The 19,797-nt window shown below is 42.4% G+C and overlaps 1 protein-coding gene across 1 annotated transcript in view; it reads left to right on the top strand.

Annotated features, from left to right (window-relative positions):
• Positions 1-6,264: 6,264 nt before the first annotated feature.
• The window catches only part of LOC140199654 (protein mono-ADP-ribosyltransferase PARP14-like), an 81,598-nt gene continuing 68,065 nt past the window's right edge, over positions 6,265-19,797 (top strand). Inside the window, exons 1-3 of the mRNA XM_072262099.1 lie at positions 6,265-6,532; positions 15,803-15,942; positions 16,031-16,070. Of these exons, the coding sequence (XP_072118200.1) occupies positions 6,340-6,532; positions 15,803-15,942; positions 16,031-16,070 (373 nt within the window). The 5' untranslated portion in view covers positions 6,265-6,339. The remainder of the gene's footprint in view (positions 6,533-15,802; positions 15,943-16,030; positions 16,071-19,797) is intronic.

Raw genomic sequence — 19,797 nt, 5'->3', positions numbered from 1 at the left:
GAGCAATATTGACCTAGGGATGCATATTATATTCCTACAGAGTTTTTTTGCAGAAGACTTTGATATAAATTTCTTTTATATAGACTATTTAATACAAATAAATAATTTTATATTGTAGTTGTCTGATTTTTATCTGAGCATTAAAACAGAATTCATCTGAGTTTCTAATTACTTTGCTGCTATTTTCATTTTCCTTTGGTTTTCAAAGCTGCAAGATTGTATTCTGATTGTAAAGTAGAAAAATATAGGAAATGTGTTACTTTGAAACTTTGTTGTACTTCATGGGCAACGTTATTGCCTTCATACTTGGCTCATGTATTTCTTTACCTGAAGGCCAACCTCTTGGAACCCTTAGCTTTCTACATATTAACTCTTTTCTTCCTCCTACCCCACCCTGCATTGCTGTGACTCATCTTCTAATGATTACATGCTCATCTTCAGCTGGCTACCTCTTAACCTGACATCTGTTCTATTCCCTTGTCTTCTGAGGTAATTGTTTTGATACAAGATGCTATTCCTATCTCTTTATTCCCCACATAAAAATTTAAATGGGATGAATTGTCTATCAGCCCCTCAAGCCTGTTCTATCATTCAACACTATCTTGGCTGATTTTCTACCTCAACACCTTAGTCCTGTGTTATTGGCATGCACCTTCATCCTTTAGTATCCAGAAATGAATCCGTTTCTTAGTGCAGACAATGATTGAGTCTCCCCAGCCTTCTAAGCAACAAACTCCCATCTTCACCCTGAGAACACTCCACTGTTCTCCGGCACTACAGTTCAGCAAAGTAAGATAGGTAAAGAACAGGTTCAGCAACTCAAAACTGAGCATCCATGAGAGTAGGCCATCAACAGCAATGGAAGAGTACATCATGAAACTATAATCTCATACCAAAGCAAACTCTTTACTTCACCAGTCAAATCATCCCAACAGATCAACCCTGTTCAGAGGAGTATAGAAGGTCATGTTAAGATCAGCACCCTCTCACCATAAGTCTATGATCTGTAGTATTTGACATTTTCCACCCTGGGAAAAATATTCTGGCTCCTTGGTGAAGTTCTTTCTGCACACACACCAAAGCCAGCACATCCTTCCTGTAATATGGTGAAGACAACTGCACACAATATCCAAAATGTGACCTAAGCAAAGTTATATGCAATAGCAATGAGCTTCCTAACTTGTACTAATACCCCAACTAAGAAAGTGTGCCATATGTCTTTGTAATTCTACTACTTGTGTTGCTACTTTCAGGGAGTTATAGACCTGTACCCCAAGAATCCTCTGTATATCAGTGCTTCCAAAGGATCCTGCCATTTACTGTATAAGTTCCTCATACAGTACATTTGACCTCCCAAGATGCAATGCTTCACACATCATGATTACACTCCTTCTGCCATTTTGCTACCCATATTTCTAATGGAACCATTACAGAACTGTTCCCAAAACCATGACTCACTTTCAAGGACTCTGTATCTCATGTTCTCCATTTATTGTTTATTTATCTATTATTGTTATTTCTTTTTTTATTGTATTTGCAGTTTGTTGCTGCAAGAAACCAAATCTAGGGGTTGTATATAGTGACATATATGCACTTTGATAATGAATTCACTTTGAACTTTGATCAACATTTGGAAATCTAGGCAAGGAAAAAGAAGATGGAGTTTAACTCATGGTGTGAATGACCTTCTACCTTAAACCATTCTTGTTGCATCGCCACTGCAAGAAGTGCTGTGGGAAGAGAAAAAGCCAACCAGCATCTTTTCAGTAAAACTGTGGATGGGCACATCCTGAGAATCTTGCTTAACAATTCAGAGACAACTTTTGGATGGACATGTGCTACGTGATTCAGTCCCAAAGGGATATCCACCAGAGATGCTGCTAATTACCACTCAACATTCTTGCTGAATTATGACTTGCCACTGGTGCTGAATGCCACCTTTCATTGGAGACATATTTTCTGGGATAGAAGTTCTTGATGTGAAAATTTATTGCAGTATAGGATTTCACACCAATTTGCAGCTGCAAATTGTCCCATGCACGCTCAAAGTGATGCATCCTTCCTTCTCTCCTTTGAAGGAACTTTGAGCAGACTGACGGCCACAGATATTAACACACACAAAATACTGGTGGGCAGCATTTATAGGACGAAGTACAGTTGACGTTTCGGGCCGAGACCCTTCATCAGGACTAACTGATAGAAGAGATAGTAAGAGATTTGAAAGTGGGAAGGGGAGGTCCGAAATGACAGGGGAAGACAGGAGGGGAGGGATAAAGCTAAGAGCTGGAAAGTCTCATTTTTTGCTTCAGAAAGTGCATAAGATGATGAGAGGCATTGATCATGTGGATAGTCAGAGGCTTTTTCCCAGGGCTGAAATGGTTGCCACAAGAGGACACAGGTTTAAGGTGTTGGAGAGTAGGTACAGAGGAGATGTCAGGGGTAAGTTTTTTACTCAGAGAGTGGTGAGTGCGTGAAATGAGCTGCCGGCAATGGTGGTGGAGGCGGATATGATTGGGTCTTTTAAGAGACTTTTGGATAGGTACATAGAGCTTATAAAAATAGAGGGCAAACAAGAGAAAATCTGCAGATGCTGGAAATTCAAGCAACACACACAAAATGCTGGTCGAACGCAGTAGGCCAGGCAGCATCTATAGGAAGAGGTACAGTTGATGTTTCGGGTCGAGACCCTTCGTCAGGACTAACTGAAAGTAGAGATAGTAAGAGATTTGAAAGTGGGAGTGGGAGGGCGAGTCCCAAAATGATAGGAGAAGACAGGAGGGGGAGGGATGGAGCCAAGAGCTGGGAAGATGATTGGCAAAAGGGATACAAGGCTGGAGAAGAGGGAGTATCATAGGACGGAAGGCCTTGGAAGAAAGAAAGGGGGAGGGGAGCACCAGAGGAAGATGAAGAACAGGCAAGGAGTTATAGTGAGAGGGAAAGAGAGAAAGAGATAGATAAATAAATGAATGAATGAATAAGGTATGGGGTAAGAACGGGAGGAGGGGCATTAACGGAAGTTAGAGAAATCAATATTCATGCTATCAGGTTGCAGGCTACCCAGACGGAATACAAGGTGGTGTATAGAGGACTATAGGGAAGTCTAGTAATTTTTAAGGCAGGGACATGTTTGGCACAACTTTGTGGGCCGAAGGGCCTGTATTATGCTGTAGGTTTTCTGTGTTTCTATTCAAACCTATTTGTTACGTGTATATCAGTGAAGTGCGCTGTTTACGTTAACAACATACTCCCCCGAGGGGATTAGGCCGCTTTTGGTTATCTCCCAAATTTCGATTAATAGGGCCAAACGTCACCTGCCGTTTTACGCCTGGAGGAAACATAGAAACATAGAAAATAGGTGCAGGAGTAGGCCATTCGGCCCTTCGAGCCTGCACCGCCATTTATTATGATCATGGCTGATCATCCAACTCAGAACCCTGCACCAGCCTTCCCTCCATACACCCTGATCCCCGTAGCCACAAGGGCCATATCTAACTCCCTCTTAAACAAAGCCAATGAACTGGCCTCAACTGTTTCCTGTGGCAGAGAATTCCACAGATTCACCACTCTCTGTGTGAAGAAGTTTTTCCTCATCTCGGTCCTAAAAGGCTTCCCCTTGATCCTCAAACTGTGACCACTTGTTCTGGACTTCCCCAACATTGGGAACAATCCCCCTGCATCTAGCCTGTCCAATCCCTTTTGCATTTTACACATTTCAATCAGATCCCCCCTCAATCTTCTAAATTCCAACGAGTACAAGCCTAGTTCATCCAGTCTTTCTTCATATGAAAGTCCTGCCATCCCAGGAATCAATCTGGTGAACCTTCTTTGTACTCCCTCTATGGCAAGGATGTCTTTCCTCAGATTAGGGGACCAAAACTGCACACAATACTCCAGGTGTGGTCTCACCAAGGCCTTGTACAACTACAGTAGTACCTCCCTGCTCCTGTACTCAAATCCTCTCGCTATAAATGCCAGCATACCATTTGCCTTTTTCACCACCTGCTGTACTTGCATGCCCACTTTCAATGACTGGTGTATAATGACACCCAGGTCTCGTTGCAGCTCCCCTTTTCCTAATCAGCCACCATTCAGATAATAATCTGTTTTCCTATTTTTGCCACCAAAGTGGATAACTTCACATTTATCCACATTAAATTACATCTGCCATGAATTTGCCCACTCACCCAACCTATCCAAGTCACCCTGCATCCTCCTCACAGCTAACACTGCCGTCCAGCTTCGTGTCATCCGCAAACTTGGAGATGCTGCATTTAATTCCCTCATCCAAGTCATTAATATATATTGTAAACAACTGGGGTCCCAGCACTGAGCCTTGCGGTACCCCACTAGTCACTGCCTGCCATTCTGAAAAGGTCCCGTTTATTCCCACTCTTTGCTTCCTGTCTGCTAACCAATTCTCTATCCACATCAATACCTTACCCCCAATACCGTGTGCTTTAAGTTTGCACACTAATCTCCTGTGTGGGACCTTGTCAAAAGCCTTTTGAAAATCCAAATATACCACATCCACTGCTTCTCCCCTATCCACTCTACTAGTTACATCCTCAAAAAATTCTATGAGATTCGCCAGACATGATTTTCCTTTCACAAATCCATGCTGACTTTGTCCGATGATTTCACCGCTTTCCAAATGTGCTGTTATCACATCTTTGATAACTGACTCCAGCAGTTTCCCCACCACCGACATTAGGCAAACCGGTGTATAATTCCCCGGTTTCTCTCTCCCTCCTTTTTTAAAAAGTGGGGTTACATTAGCCACCCTCCAATCCTCAGGAACTAGTCCAGAATCTAACGAGTTTTGAAAAATTATCACTAATGCATCCACTATTTCTTGGGCTACTTCCTTAAGCACTCTGGGATGCAGACCATCTGGCCCTGGGGATTTATCTGCCTTTAATCCCTTCAATTTACCTAACACCACTTCCCTACTAACATGTATTTCACTCAGTTCTTCCATCTCACTGGACCCTCTATCCCCTACTATTTCTGGAAAATTATTTATGTCCTCCTTAGTGAAGACAGAACCAAAGTAATTATTCAATTGGTCTGCCATGTCCTTGCTCCCCATAATTAATTCACCTGTTTCTGTCTGTAGGGGACCTACATTTGTCTTTACCAGCCTTTTCCTTTTTACATATCTATAAAAGCTTTTACAGTCAGTTTTTTATGTTCCCTGCCAGTTTTCTCTCATAATCTTTTTTCCCCTTCCTAATTAAGCCCTTTGTCCTCCTCTGCTGAACTCTGAATTTCTCCCAGTCCTCAGGTGAGCCACTTTTTCTGGCTAATTTGTTTGCTTCTTCTTTGGAATTGATACTATCCCTAATTTCTCTCATCAGCCACGGGTGCACTACCTTCCTTGATTTATTCTTTTGCCAAACTGGGATGAACAATTGTTGTAGTTCATCCATGCAATCTTTAAATGCTTGCCATTGCATATCCACTGTCAATCCTTTAAGTGTCATTTGCCAGTCTATCTTAGCTAATTCACGTCTCATACCTTCAAAGTTACCCCTCTTTAAGTTCAGAACCTTTGCTTCTGAATTAACTATGTCACTCTCCATCTTAATGAAGAATTCCACCATATTATGGTCAGCTCCCATCCTTGGTCACCCTGGAGCCATGTTTCTATGATCCCAACTATATCATAATCATAATTCATCCACCTTGTTACGAATACCCCTTGCATTGACACACAAAGTCTTCAGGCACTCTTTTACAACTCTCTTAGCCCTTATACAATTATGTTGAAAAGTGGCCCTTTTTGATGCTTGCCCTGGATTTGTCGGCCTGCCACTTTTACTTTTCACCTTACTAGTCTTTGCTTCTACCCTCACTTTACACCCCTCTGTCTGTCTGCACTTGTTCCCATCCCCCTGTTGTGAACTAACCTCCTCTTGCCTAGCCTCTTTAATTTGATTCCCACCCCCAACCATTCTAGTTTAAAGTCACCTCAGCAGCCCTCGCTAATCTCCCTACCAGGATATCGGTCCCCCTAGGATTCAAGCGTAACCCGTCCTTTTTGTACAGGTCACGCCTGCGCCAAAAGAGGTTCCAATAATCCAAAAATTTGAATCCCTGCCCCCTGCTCCAATCCCTCAACCTATCCCATTCTTATTTATAATACCTTGATTCCCCTGGTACAGAGTGCGTTTTGGGCATATTCAAAGGCGAATTTTGAGTGTTTACGTTAGCAAAAAAAAAGACAGTGCAAGGTTATTTCCTATAAGCCAAAAAAAAGTTCGCTTCACAGGAAACGAAAATGAAACTGACAGCAAACTACCGGAGAGGACGAGGATAGTTCCCATTCGCTTGTGGAAGATGGCTGCAGACGGTGGTTACCACTATCCTCTCATAGTCGAGGGCAAATGGGATTTGGACGACGCCACCTTTTTCAGAAATAAACTGCAGATTTATTTCCAAAGCAAGAAGAAATCTAACGGCGGAGAATGTATCGTGGAATATGACGATCCTGTCTCAAACCAAGCAGTGGTACGCTTCGTCAGTGACGAAAGTGCGTGAGTTTCTAACTCGCTCCCAAATCGTTAGAATTCATTTATAGAACCGTTAGAATTCATTTCAGTTGAGATTATAGTTATTTCAGAAGCAGATTTATTTGGCTTTTGATAGTGCAGTGTTAAGAAAACGGCGAGGAGGAAGACTCGATAGTGAGGGAGGGAGAAGAATTTAGCCCAACAGATCTTTGAGCTCTTGTATTTTACGACATTAATATTTGTAAGATTAGTATTTGTAAGGTTCACAGATTGGAAAATGGCCGTGTTTACGCCCGGAGAAAGGAAAGGAAACTTTGCTCTATCACTTCCTTGCTTTGAGAAAGTTTCATTTTTATCTCCGCACTGATAGGCTGCAAACCCGTGATGAAAACCCGTGACGCTCCACAAATACTTTATCACTGATGCCAATATGATTACCTATATCGGTCAAGTTGTTATGGGGAAATTCGTTTTTAATCAAACCAAATATCAAATCTTGCCAAAACGTTATGTGCTTCTGGAACTGAAGTTATTTTTTTGCAATTGTATCCTATGTCCTTTTCCGTGTTTTTTTTTTGTCCAGGGAGGTTTGCGAAGGCTATTGGGGAGAGTTTAAACTAGGATTGCTGGGGGATAGGAACCAAACTAAAGACACGGAGGAAGAGGCTGTTGGTTCACAAATACAGAAAGCTTGGAGACAGATTCTGGAAGGTTGTTATAATGACAGGTATAATGACAGGGTTGCCGTGGTGGGAGATTTTAATTTCCAAATATCGATTGGCATGTCCCGAGAGTGAGAGGTTTAGATGGAATGGAGTTTGTTAGATGTGTTCGGGAAGGTTTCTTGACACGTGGATAAGATGTGCGAGAATAGGACCAATCAAGTGTGACAGTGGAAAAATGTGTATGGAACCAGAGGAGATAGCAGAGGTACTTAATGAGTATTTTGCTTTAGTATTCACTATGGAAAAGGTTCTTGGCGATTGTAGGGATGACTGACAGGCTTAAGCATGTAAATATTAAGAAAGAGGATGTGCTGGAGCTTTTGGAAAGCATCAAGTTGGATAAGTCACCAGGACCAGACGAGATGTACCCCAGGCTGCTGTGGGAGGTGAGGGAGGAGATTGCTGAGCCTCTGGAGATGATCTTTGCATCAATGAGGACAGGAGAGGTTCCGGAGGATTGGAGGGTTGCAGATGTTGTTCCATTATTCAAGAAAGGGAGTAGAGATTGCCCAGGAAATTATAGACCAGGGAATCTTACTACAGTGGTTGGTAAGTTGATGGAGAAGATCCTGAGGCAGAATTTATGAACATTTGGAGAGGCATAATATGATTAGGAATAGTCAGCATGACTTTATCAAAGGCAGGACGTGCCTTATGAGCCTGATTGAATTTTTTGAGGATGTGACTAAACACATTGATGAAGGTAGAGCAGTAGATGTAGTGTATATGGATTTCAGCAAGGCATTTGACAAGGTACCCCATGCAAGGCTTATTGAGAAAGTAAGGAAGCATTGGATTCAAGGGGACATTGCTTTGTGATACAGAACTGGTTTGCCCACAAAATGCAAAAAATGGTTGTAGATGGGTCATATTCTGCATGGAAGTCGGTGACCAGTGGTGTGCCTCAGGGATCTGTTCTGCGACCCCTACTCTTTGTGATTTTTATAAATGACCTGGATGAGGAAGTGGAGGGATGGGATGTAAATTTGCTGATGACACAAAGGTTGGCGGTGTTGTGGATAGTGTGGAAGGTTGTCAGAGGTTACAGCGGGACATTGATAGGATGCAAAACTGGGCTGAGAAGTGGCAGATGGAGTTCAACCCAGATAAGTGTGAGGTGGTTCATTTTGGTAGGTCAAGTATGTTGGCAGAATATAGTATTAATGGTAAGACTCTTGCCAGTGTGGAGGATCAGAGGGATCTTGGGGTTCGAGTCCCTAGGGCACTCAAAGCTGCTGCACAGGTTGACTCTGTGGTTAAGAAAGCATACGGTGTATTGGCCTTTATCAATCGTGGGATTGAGTTTAGGAGCTGAGAGGTAATGTTGCAGCTATGGAGGACCATAGTCAGACCCCACTTGGAGTACTGTGCTCAGTTCTGGTCGCCTCACTACAGGAAGGATGTGGAAGCTATAGAAAGGGTGCAGAGGAGATTTACAAGGATGTTGCCTGCATTGGGGAGCATGCCTTATGAGAATAGGTTGAGTGAACTCGGCCTTTTTTGATTGGAGTGACGGAGGATGAGAGGTGACCTGATAGAGGTGTATAAGATGATGAGAGGTATTGATCATGTGGATAGTCAGAGGCTTTTTCCCAGGGCTGAAATGGCTGTCACGAGAGGGCACAGTTTTAAGGTGCTTGGAATTAAGTACAGAGATGTCAGGGATATGTTTTTTATGCAGAGAGTGGTGAGGGTGTGGAATGGGCTGCCGGCAACGGTGGTGGAGGTGGATACAACAGGGTCTTTTAAGAGACTCCTGGACAGATACATGGAGCTCCGAAGAAAAAAGGGCTATGGGTAACCCTAGGTAATTACTAAAGTAAGGACATGTTCTGCACAGCTTGACGGGCTGAAGGGCCTGTATTGTGCTGTAGGTTTTCTATGTTTCTATGTCCTAAGGTAAAAACTCGTGATATAAATAGTGTTATCACCAAATTTAAAATGAATCTGTGCGATATATTGAGAAGCAGAAATAATTCTAATCCAAGGATAAAACCATAAGATATAGGAGCAGAATTAGGCCATTTGGCCCATTGAGTCTGTTCCAGCATTACATCATTTCCCTCTCAGCCCCAATCACTTGTCTTCTCACCATATCCCCTCATGTCCTGATCAATCAAGAATCAATTCTACCTTCAATATACCCAACGACTTGCCCTCCACAGCTGCCTGTGGCAACAAATTCCATAGATTCACTGACTTCTGGCTAAAGAAATTCCAAATCTCTGTTCTAAATAGAAGTCCCTTTATTCTGAGACTGTATCTTATGGTCTTAGACTCTCCCACCATAGGAAACATCCACTCCACATCCAACTTCTCAAGGCTTTTCAACATTCCATAGGTTTCAAGGGCGAGAGGGACAACAGGAAAAAGTCAGAGCAGTAGATAGGTGTCAGTGAGGTTATTCCTCATTCTTCTGAATTCCAGTGGGTAGAGACCCAGAGACTTCAGATGCTTCTCATATGACAAGCCTTTCAATGCTGGAATTATCTTTGTGAACCTTCTTTCAACCCTCTCCAATTTCAGCACATTGTTTCTTAGATAAGGGGCTCAAAGATGGTCACAATACACTCAAGTGAGGCCTCACCAGTGCTTTATAAAGTCTCAACATTGCATCCTTGCTTTTATATTCTAGTTTTCTCAAAATGAATGCTAATATCATATTTGCCTTCCTCACCTTCGGCTTTAACATTTAGGGATTCCTGCATGAGGACTTCCAAATCCCTTTGCACCTCAGGTTTTGAAATTTCTCTCCATTCAGAAGATCCTCTACACTTTTGTTTCTTCTCTCAGTATCATCATCATCATCATCATCAGGTGCCATGCCCAGTTTGAGCTTTGACTGCCATGGCCCACACACTCCTGTTTCAGGTCAAGTGGATCAATTCATTGGTATTCATTTCCAGTTCTCTGGCTGCTGTCTCCATCATCATTTGTCTTTGTCTTCCTCTTGCTTTCTTCAGTTCAATCTTTCCCATAATTACCGTGCATTCTAACTCCTCTTTCCTCATCACATGTCACAAGATCACAAGAGCACAAAGGAGCAGAAGTAGGCCATTCGGCCCATCGAGTCTGCTCCACAGCTCCCCCATGAGCTAAACTATTCACCCATCTAGTTCCAATTTCTGGCTTTTTCCCCATATCCCTTGATACCCTGACTAATTAGATACCTGTCAATCTCCTCCTTAAACACCCTTAATGATCGGGCCTCCACAGCTGTATGTGGCAACGAATTCCACAAATCCACGACCCTCTGGCTAAAAAAATTTCTCCACATCTCTGTTTTAACTGGGTACCCTCTAATTCTAAGACTATGGCCTCTTGTCCTGGACTCACCCACCAAGGGAAACAACCTTTCCACATCTACTCTGTCCAACCCTTTCAACATTCAAAATGTTTCTATGAAGTTACATTGCCTTTTCATGATCTCATACATTATTTCTCTTTTTGTGTTTGCTCTGTTCATGACATCCTCATTCGATATTCATTTCGTCCATGATATTCTTTCCATCCTCCTCAAAAACCACATCTCTGCTGCTTCAATTCGTTTCCTCATGTTACTAGATATTGTCCAACATTCCGAGCCATATAACATAACTGGATAAACGTAACATTTCAATACTCTGAGGTGGATTGTCATGCCTAGTTTAGTACTGGTCAGTATACTCTTCATTCTCGTAAAAGTGTCTTTTGCCATCCCTATTCTTCTTTTGATGTCCGTGTCGCACCTGCCATCTGATGTCACCCAGCTTCCTAAGTAGCAAAGGTTCTGTACTTGTTTTATGTCTTCCCTGTTTATTCTCAGCCTGCTTCATTTTGGATATCACCATACATTCTGTCTTTTTGCAATTGATAGATAGACCTATTTTTGCACTTTCTTCAACAACTATATCAATTAAGTTTTGTAGTTCTTCCTCCGTACTTGCAATTAACACAGTGTCATCTGCATATCTGAAATGATTGATGTTTTCACCGCCAACTTTGATTCCCAAGATGTCTCTTATTTTTTGTAATATTGTTTCATTGTACACATTAAATAAATCAGGGGAGAAAACACACCCTTGTCCAACGCCTCCCTTGATTTTCGTAAGCTGACTCACTTCTCCATCTATTCTTACAGCGGCAGGTTTTTCCCAGTACAGATTTCTGATTAGGCGGCGACCTTTCGAATCTAGATCTAGAGTTCCCTGAAATATTTCAAATAACTTATTGTGCTTCACTTTATCAAATGCTTTTGTGTAGTCGATAAAACAAACAAATATTTTTGAACTTAAATAGCTCATTCTTATAGTATCCTTAACATCAATATTGCGTTTCTTGTACCTTTGTCTTTCACAAAACCACATTGTTCTTTACCTATTTCAGCTTGTATCTTACTTTTAGCGTTTGTCATCAAAGTTCTTATAAGTATCTTGATGATATGACTCATTAAACTTATGGTCCTATGTAATTCACATTCTATTGCTCCAGGTTTCTTAGGAAGAGTGATAAATACTGATTTTTTCATCTCTTCTGGTATTATTCCAGTTTCATAAATGTCATTGATTCAATCAGTAAGTTTTTCAATTCCATAATCTTCAAGGGCGATAATTTGTTCTATTACTAATTCAGTATACTGATCTCTTACCTTGAGGGACAACGTCATACTCCTTTTGCACAGCTGTCCATGCAGTATGCTTTAGTCCAACATGTCTGTCAGAGAACCTTAGCTGTAGATCAATGACTCAAGTGTTGCTTCCATCCCTTCGCTTGCCCAGTTTGTCCTAGGCAGAGGAATAGTTACCAAAATTAGTAATTTTATAATTATTACTATTTAAATTGCTGATTATTCCTTTGACAACAACTCACTTGCTGGTGATCTTTCCTTAAGCAGTCTTTCAAGACTGAGGTTTTGGGAATTTGAATTGGCTAATGAGGCCAGTGTGGGGACGGCAGACTCTTCTCCATACGGGGTAGGAGGTGCCTGACTGGCAGGTGTGCAGTTTGTGAGGTGGAATGTGATGGGTTTTCAGACTCCAGTTAATCGGCAGAGATACTATTACTGCTGATCGATACTGGTTATTCCAGTTGTACATGGTTCTCACCCGCCCCCCCATATTTCTTTAATCTCCAGGACTATATCTTCCCCCCTCCCGTCACCATTCCCCATCCCCTTTTCTCTCTCTCACCTCATCTCCTTGCCTGCCCATCACCTCCCTCTTGTGCTCCTCCCCCTTTTTCTTTCTTCCAATTAAAATCCTATTGGATTCCCCTTTCTCCAACCCTGTATCCCTTTCACCAATCAACTTCCCAACTTCAACCCTCCCCCCTTCAAGTTTCACCTATCACCTTGTGTTTCTCTCTCCCCAGCTCCCACCTTTTAAATCTACTCTTCAGCTTTCTCTCTCCAGTCCTGCTGAAGGGTCTCAGCCTGAAACTTCGACTGAACTCTTTTCCATAGATGCTGTCTGGTCTACTGAGTTCCTCCAGCATTTTGTGTGAGTTGTTTGGATTTCCCACATCGGCAGATTTTCTCTTTATAGTATCATTGGTTGTTAGCCTGTAGTTTCAATTGACTTTTAACACTTGTATTGCGAATGGCGATTGACCTTGCAAGTAAGGAATTCAAACATACGCAGTTTATTAAATGGTCAGTATCTAACTGCTGCTTAATTCTGTATTAAAATGTCATTTCTCTTTTTAAGTTTCAGAACAGTGTTGTGACAGGGGCCATACTGTTCCCTTGTGCACTAGTAAAATAAAGCATGATTGAGAGGGGTGGGGGCATTAATGAAAGTTTAAGAAATCAATGTTCATGCCATCAGGTTGGAGGTTACTCAGACAAAACATAAGATGTTGTTCTTCCAACCTGAGTGCACCCTATCGCGACAGTAAAGGACACCATGGATAGACTTTTTGGAATGGGAATGGGAAGTGGAATTAAAATGAGTGGCCACTGGGAGATCCTGGTGGATGGAGCGTTCCTGCTTGGCGAAGTGGTCTCCCAATCTCTGGTGGGTCTCACTGATATACCGGGAGCACTGGAAGCTTCACCTGGAAGGACTGTTTGGGACCCTGAATGGTAGTGAGGGAGGAGGTGTCGAGGCAGGTGGTGTACTTGTTCTGCTTGCAAGGAGGGACAAATGGACAAGGGAGTTACTTAGGGACCAATCCCTGAAGAAAGTGGGGGTGGGGAGGGAAAAATGTGCATGGTGGCAGCATCTTGGAAATGGCGGAAGTTCTGGAGAATTACGTGGGACGCGGAGGCTGGTGGTGTGGTAGGTGAGAACAAGATGAACCCTATCCCTGATAGGGTGGTGGGAGGATGGGGTGAGAGCAGACATGCGTGAAATGGGAGAGATGCAGTTGAGGGCAGCATTGATGGTGGAGGAATGGAAGCCCCATCTCCTTCGTTCTGGAATGAAAAGCCTCATCCTGAGAGCAGATGTGGCAGAGACGGAGGAATTGAGAGAAGGAGATGACGTTTTTACAAGTAACAGGGTGGGAAGAGGTAAAGTCCAGGTAGCTATGGGAGTCAGTTTGTTTATAATAGACATCAGTCGATAAGCTGTCTCCAGAGATAGAGACAGTGAGATTGAGAAAGGGGACTAGGTGTCAGTAATGGACAGTAAATTTGAGGTCATGGTGGAATTTGGAGGCAAAAAATGAATCAGTCATACTATTTAGAAGTTGGTAAAATAATTGTCCTTGGGTTTGTGTTGCTTGAATCCTTCAGTTACCTAATTATTGTAGTAAGCCAAAATTGCGCCTGTCTCATGCAGTGCAGGAGGGAAGCAGGCCTCACTTGCCTTGGCTGTCTGCACTCTATCTGCAACCTTCTGCTTACCTCAACATTAATTAACACTTGTCTTGCCACAGTTTCCACACAGTCAACAGAGATTTGGATGGCCACATGTTTATCAAGTAGAAAGATGGCGTGGGGCCAGAGTTCTGGTCCAGAGTTGATAGACAGGTGAAGAGAAGAGAAGGGGGAAGGGGAAGTTAGAGAAATCGCTATTCATGCCATCAGTTTGGGGGCTACTTAGGCTGTTAATTCCGGTACCAACATATATAGAAAATACTGGCCGCATTTCCCCCTACATTTCCCCCTTTGGTTAAGGCGTTGGACTAGTGATCAGAAGGTCGCGAGTTTGAGCCTCAACGGAGGCAACGTGTTGTGTCCTGTTAAGGTACTTAACCACACATTGCTCCTGCAAATTTATAGCCCAGCAGCGGTGGTTGGTGCAGTATGGACAAGACAGGTAAATGCAAGCAGGCTTTTTCCAGTTGGGTTGGGTGAGATTAGAACTAGATGTCGTGGGTTAAGGGTAAAAGGTGAAATGTTCACAGGGAACATGAGGGGAGTTTCTTCACTCAGAGGGTAGTGTGTGGAACGAGCTGCCAGCGGAAGTGGTGGATGCAGGTTTGATTTCAACACTTGGGATAAAATTTGGATAGGTACATAGTCGAGATGGGACATGGAGGGCTGTGGTCCAGGTGCAGGTCGATGGGACTAGGTAGATTAATAGTTCAGCATGGACGAGATGGGCCAAAAGGCCTGTTTCTGTGCTGTAGTTTTCTATAATTATGATTGCTCTCAGTCTCCTAAACTCCAAGCAATGAAGTCCTAACCTGTCCAAACTCTCCTTTTCACTAAGTTTTCAAGTCCTGGCAACAGTCTTGTAAATCTTTTCTGCACTTCTTTCAGTTTACTAAAATTTTTAATTAGTGGGGTAACCAAAACTGAACAGGACATGTCAACCTCTGGCCTCCTCTTGTGGCAAGATGAGGCCACCCTCAGGGTGGAGGAGCAATACCTCATATTCCGTCTGGGTAGTCTCCAACCTGATGGTGTAAATATCAATTTCTCCTTCTGCTTTAAAAAAAAATACTTCCTCTCTCCTCTTCCTCTATTCCCCACTCTTACCCTAGCCTCTTACCTTTTTTCTCCTGCCTATCACTTACTCTGGGTCCCCCCCCCCCACTTCTCTTTCCCTTTAGACCTTGCTCCACTCCTGTCAGATTCCTTCTTCTCCAGCCCTTGACCTTTCCCACCAACCTAGCTTCACCTCTGACCTTCTAGCTTGCCTCCTTCACCTCCCCGCACCTTCTTATTCTAGCTTCAGCCCTTTCCCTTTCAGTCCTGAAGAAAGGTCCCGGCCCAAAACATTGACTGTTTATTCATTTCCATAGATGCTACCCGACCTGCTGAGTTCCTCCAGCTTTTTGTGCATGTTACTGCAGCTGCCATTTCTTCTTTTGAATTATCTAGTTATATATATTATATAGTTGCATTGAATTATTATTATATAGTTACATTCTCACTTCATGGAAACTGGTGAATGTATGTACAACTTTTCAGACAATATTGCTGTTAAACCTAAGCTAATTTGTACAATGTGACTTCCTTTTACTGAACATTGGCAGAATAATGTGCTGACATACAGCATTTGACATTGAAGAAAATAAAAACACTAATTTTTACTGTTCAGTGATACAGTCCAAAATATTCAGTTATCTGTTTGAAACACATGGTGACTTAAAGCAAAATTTAGCATCTTTAATTGCTTCTAATAATTTCTTTAGTAAGGTCCCTTGTATTGGAGAAGAAAACTCACCAGATTGATCTGCAAAAGAAAGGGATTATTAATCTTACTGTCAGACTTCCATCTGAGACAGCTGTGGGCAAGGATGAGGCAGGAGCAACACAGACTCCAGAACAAAATGTAAGTTTTCTGTACATTATGTAAATGGTCATCATAAAGCAATATTATGATTTTTTTCAATTTTGACATTATTCTTATGCTTCAACAGATTGTGGTTTGCAGAGGAAACCGACCCACTCCAGGAAAAGGTACTTGTGCTTCTTTTAAAATGTTACAGAATTGATTCTCTGAAAGTGAGGATACTGACAAATTTTGATATAACAGGGGCTTGTAAAACAAGGGTTTAACAACAGAATAATTTGAATCCTCCTGATGTGGCTGATTTTTGGCTAGTGCCTAGGCCCTTGTGTTTCTTTTGTGCCTATAAGCTGTTTGCCTTATTGGTCATGTCTGTGTTTCTCATATTTGTAATTTTAGCTATTCTGCTCTGATCTGTATAGCACTTTTGTCAATGTAGGTTGTTTTTACATGTGCTATATAAATAAATTTGACTTGACTTGACTTAATGTTTATATGTTGACTTGAAACCCGCATCTAAAGTAGTTAGAATGTGCTTTGGACACATTGGCCTTCATAAATCAAAGTACTGAGTACAAAAGATGGGATGTTATGTCAAAGTTGTATAAGATGTTAGTGAGGCCTATTTGAGTACTGTGTGCAGTTCTGGTCACCAGCCTAGAGGAAGAACATAAACAAGGTTGAAAGTAAATGGAGAAAAATTACAAGGATGTTGCCGGGTTTATAAGGAAAGATTGAATAGGTTCAGACTTTATTCCTTAGAACTTAGAATATTGAGAGGAGATTTGATAGAGGTATACAAAATTATGAGGGGTTTTGATAGGGTAAATGCAAGTAGGCTTTTGCCGCAGAGGTTGGGTGTGACTACAGCTAGAGGTCATGTCTTAAGAGTTGAAGGTGAGAAGTTTAAGGGGAACATGAGGGAAAACTTCTTCACTCAGAGGGTTGTGAGAGTGTGGATGTGAACTCGATTTCAATGTTTAAGCGAAGCTTGGGTAGATAATGGATGGTAGGGGTATGGAGAGCTATGGCCCCTCTGCAGATTGATAGGAGTAGGCATCTTAAATGGTTTAGACGTGGACTAGATAAACGTGTTTCTGTGCTCCACTTTTCTATGTCGAATTGAGTGACTGAGGCAGAAGGCAGAAGTAAGTACTGCAGAGTTAATCAAATTAAAATATCTTGGCCTTCCGTCTAAAAATCTGATTTGGGTGGATTCATCTGACTAACTGGGTTTGGAGTTAGTTAAAATGTGTAACAATCTGGGCACCCTTGCACAAATTGAACATGTTTTGAATATGACCAATCCTATCAAGTAGATAGAAAATCTGGACAGTAACGTGGGAGATTGCAATTAAAACTGAAGTTGGTCAAAAACTGAACGGCTGTTTCCTTGATAGTGGTTCCAATTATAAGGTAAAATTTACATTATGCCGCTGGTGTTTCGAGCACCAGTGAAGGTTCTCCATCTCAGGTGGTGCTTGGCACCTGCTTCATTGTGGCAGTAGTTCAGTTTTCATGACTGTCAGTCCTGCACGTTCCAGATGGAGACTTGGGAATACCGTTGTAGGAGTCTTCATTGCTGTTTCCTTAACAGTTTTGCTTTACCAGTCAGGGCTGTTAACCCTGAGCTGAACGTCCAAACCTGGAGGACCAGTGGATGACTCCTTTTTTTGTCCTCTACCCTTTGATCTGTTTGGCATGGGTGACTCTACCAAGAGCTAAAGCTCAAGGCCCTGACTCCAGCCAACATAGCTCTCCCAGGTCTTTGAGGCATGCAGGCCTCCAAACCATGAGAAGGTTGTGGTCCTGCTGGTTGGATTAGGTAAAACAAAACAGCTTTACATTCTCTTATTTCTCAGTGGTATACAGAATATTGGGGCTGAAGATATATTAACTGTTGATCCTAATTATGATTAGCTAGATGATAAATATTGTTGACTGTCATAATGCTGTAAGTCTGGTCAAGGCCAATGTCATTGGTGTAAAATAGCCACGTGGTGCAGAATCATTCCACCTCCCACTTTCCATTGGGAGAAGGCTCTTGCCACTATCTTGCAGCAATCAGGAAGAATCACTATCATAACATGTCAGAAATGTAAGCATCTGTGCTAAACTTCCATCAACTAGCATAACAGTAAACCTCCCAAACTGCCTTCACTTAGCTTTTTCCCAACTTAGAAGTTCTCTCCCCTAGCCAAGCGTTCTCAATATGAAGGACTGCTGTTCGAATATTCAAAGGTGTATCCATCCAAAATGGAACCTTATGTGCACCAAAATGGATCAGAAAGTTGATGCATATGAATCTCTGTGTGATCTACCATTTCTAACACAAAAATTCTTGAAATAGCTGAATATTTCAGCCCCCACTTTTTGTTCACTAACCATAATGACAGATAGTGGCTTCTCTTTGAATGACCGAATAGTAATGCTGTACAATGTTCCTTCTCTTGTATGCTTCATTCATCTTGTAGTTTGGTCATAGCCCCAAGCTCTGTTCCCAAGTAAAGCACTGAAGGAGATTGCTTCAAAATGATGCCTGACTATTAAAAATGTTCATAGTTGTTTTTGGTTATCTTCATAAGGGCTTGATGTTACTTTGGAGGATAAAGCCTGGGGATAATTAGGTACAGTTTGGAGACGAAAGAGCCTGCAGATGTTGAACAAACAGACTCTGGAAGAACTCACCAAGATGAGCATCATTTGTGGAGGCAAAAGATGTAGCTTGATGTTTCAGTTACAACCCTGTATCGTGAACAGGAAAGACTTCTTGTTTTTATTTTTTTTATTGAGATACAGAACAGGCCCTTCTGGCCCTTTTAGCCACATGCCCAACTACCCCTCCAATTTAACCCTCGCCTAATCACAGGACAATTTACAATGACCAATTAACCTACCAACCGGTACATCTTGGACTGTGGGAGGAAACTGGAGTGCCCGGAAGAAATCTATGCAGTCACGGAGAGAGCGTACAAACTCCTTGCAGGGAGCAGCAGGAATTGAATCCGGGTCACCCGTACTGTAAAGCGTTGTGCTAACCGCTACGTTACTGTGCACGGTGTGCAGCAGTATGTATGTGGTGGGGGGGGAACAGAGGCTGTAAGTGATGGGTGGAACCTGATGGGGAGGGGATGATGGGTAGATAGAACCAAGTAGGGGGAGAAGATGGGTGAGATGAACAAAGAGGGAAGGGAACCAGATGGGCAAGTGTGTGTGGAGGGAGAGGTAGGGAGGAAGAGAGAGTACCAGAGGAGTAGGTTACCTGAAATTGAAAAAGTTGGTAAGATTTGAGAAGGGCGAGGAGCTAACATTATTCCCACCCCACCACTCACATGTACTGTGTATGTTAAATATTAGCAGATCTAGTTTTAGATATACTTGAGGACTAAAGCCAAACACAGCCCCGGTGCATCAAGGCACCAGCCTGCTGGTAGCTACCCAATAATGTAGCGTGCTCTGCAAAAAAAGTTTTTTTCCCATAAGTTTTATCATAGTCCATGGTAAAGCAATACAGAAGCTTCCTTATACAGTATACTTGCGTATAGTTAAGAAAGCAGAACATAGAGGCTGACAAGGGATTAAGACCATAAGACAAAGGAGCAGAAGTAGGCCATTCGGCCCATCGAGTCTGCTCCGCCATTTTATCATGAGCTGATCCATTCTCCCATTTAGTCCCACTCCCCCGCCTTCTCACCATAACCTTTGATGCCCTGGCTACTCAGATACCTATCAATCTCTGCCTTAAATACACCCAATGACTTGGCCTCCACTGCTGCCCATGGCAACAAATTCCATAGATTCACCACCCTCTGACTAAAAAAATTTCTTCGCATTTCTGTTCTGAATGGGCGCCCTTCAATCCTTAAGTCATGCCCTCTCGTACTAGACTCCCCCATC

This window comes from Mobula birostris, chromosome 6, assembly GCF_030028105.1.
Source record: "Mobula birostris isolate sMobBir1 chromosome 6, sMobBir1.hap1, whole genome shotgun sequence".
NCBI lineage: Eukaryota > Metazoa > Chordata > Chondrichthyes > Myliobatiformes > Myliobatidae > Mobula > Mobula birostris.
This window is presented reverse-complemented; position numbering and strand designations above follow the sequence as displayed.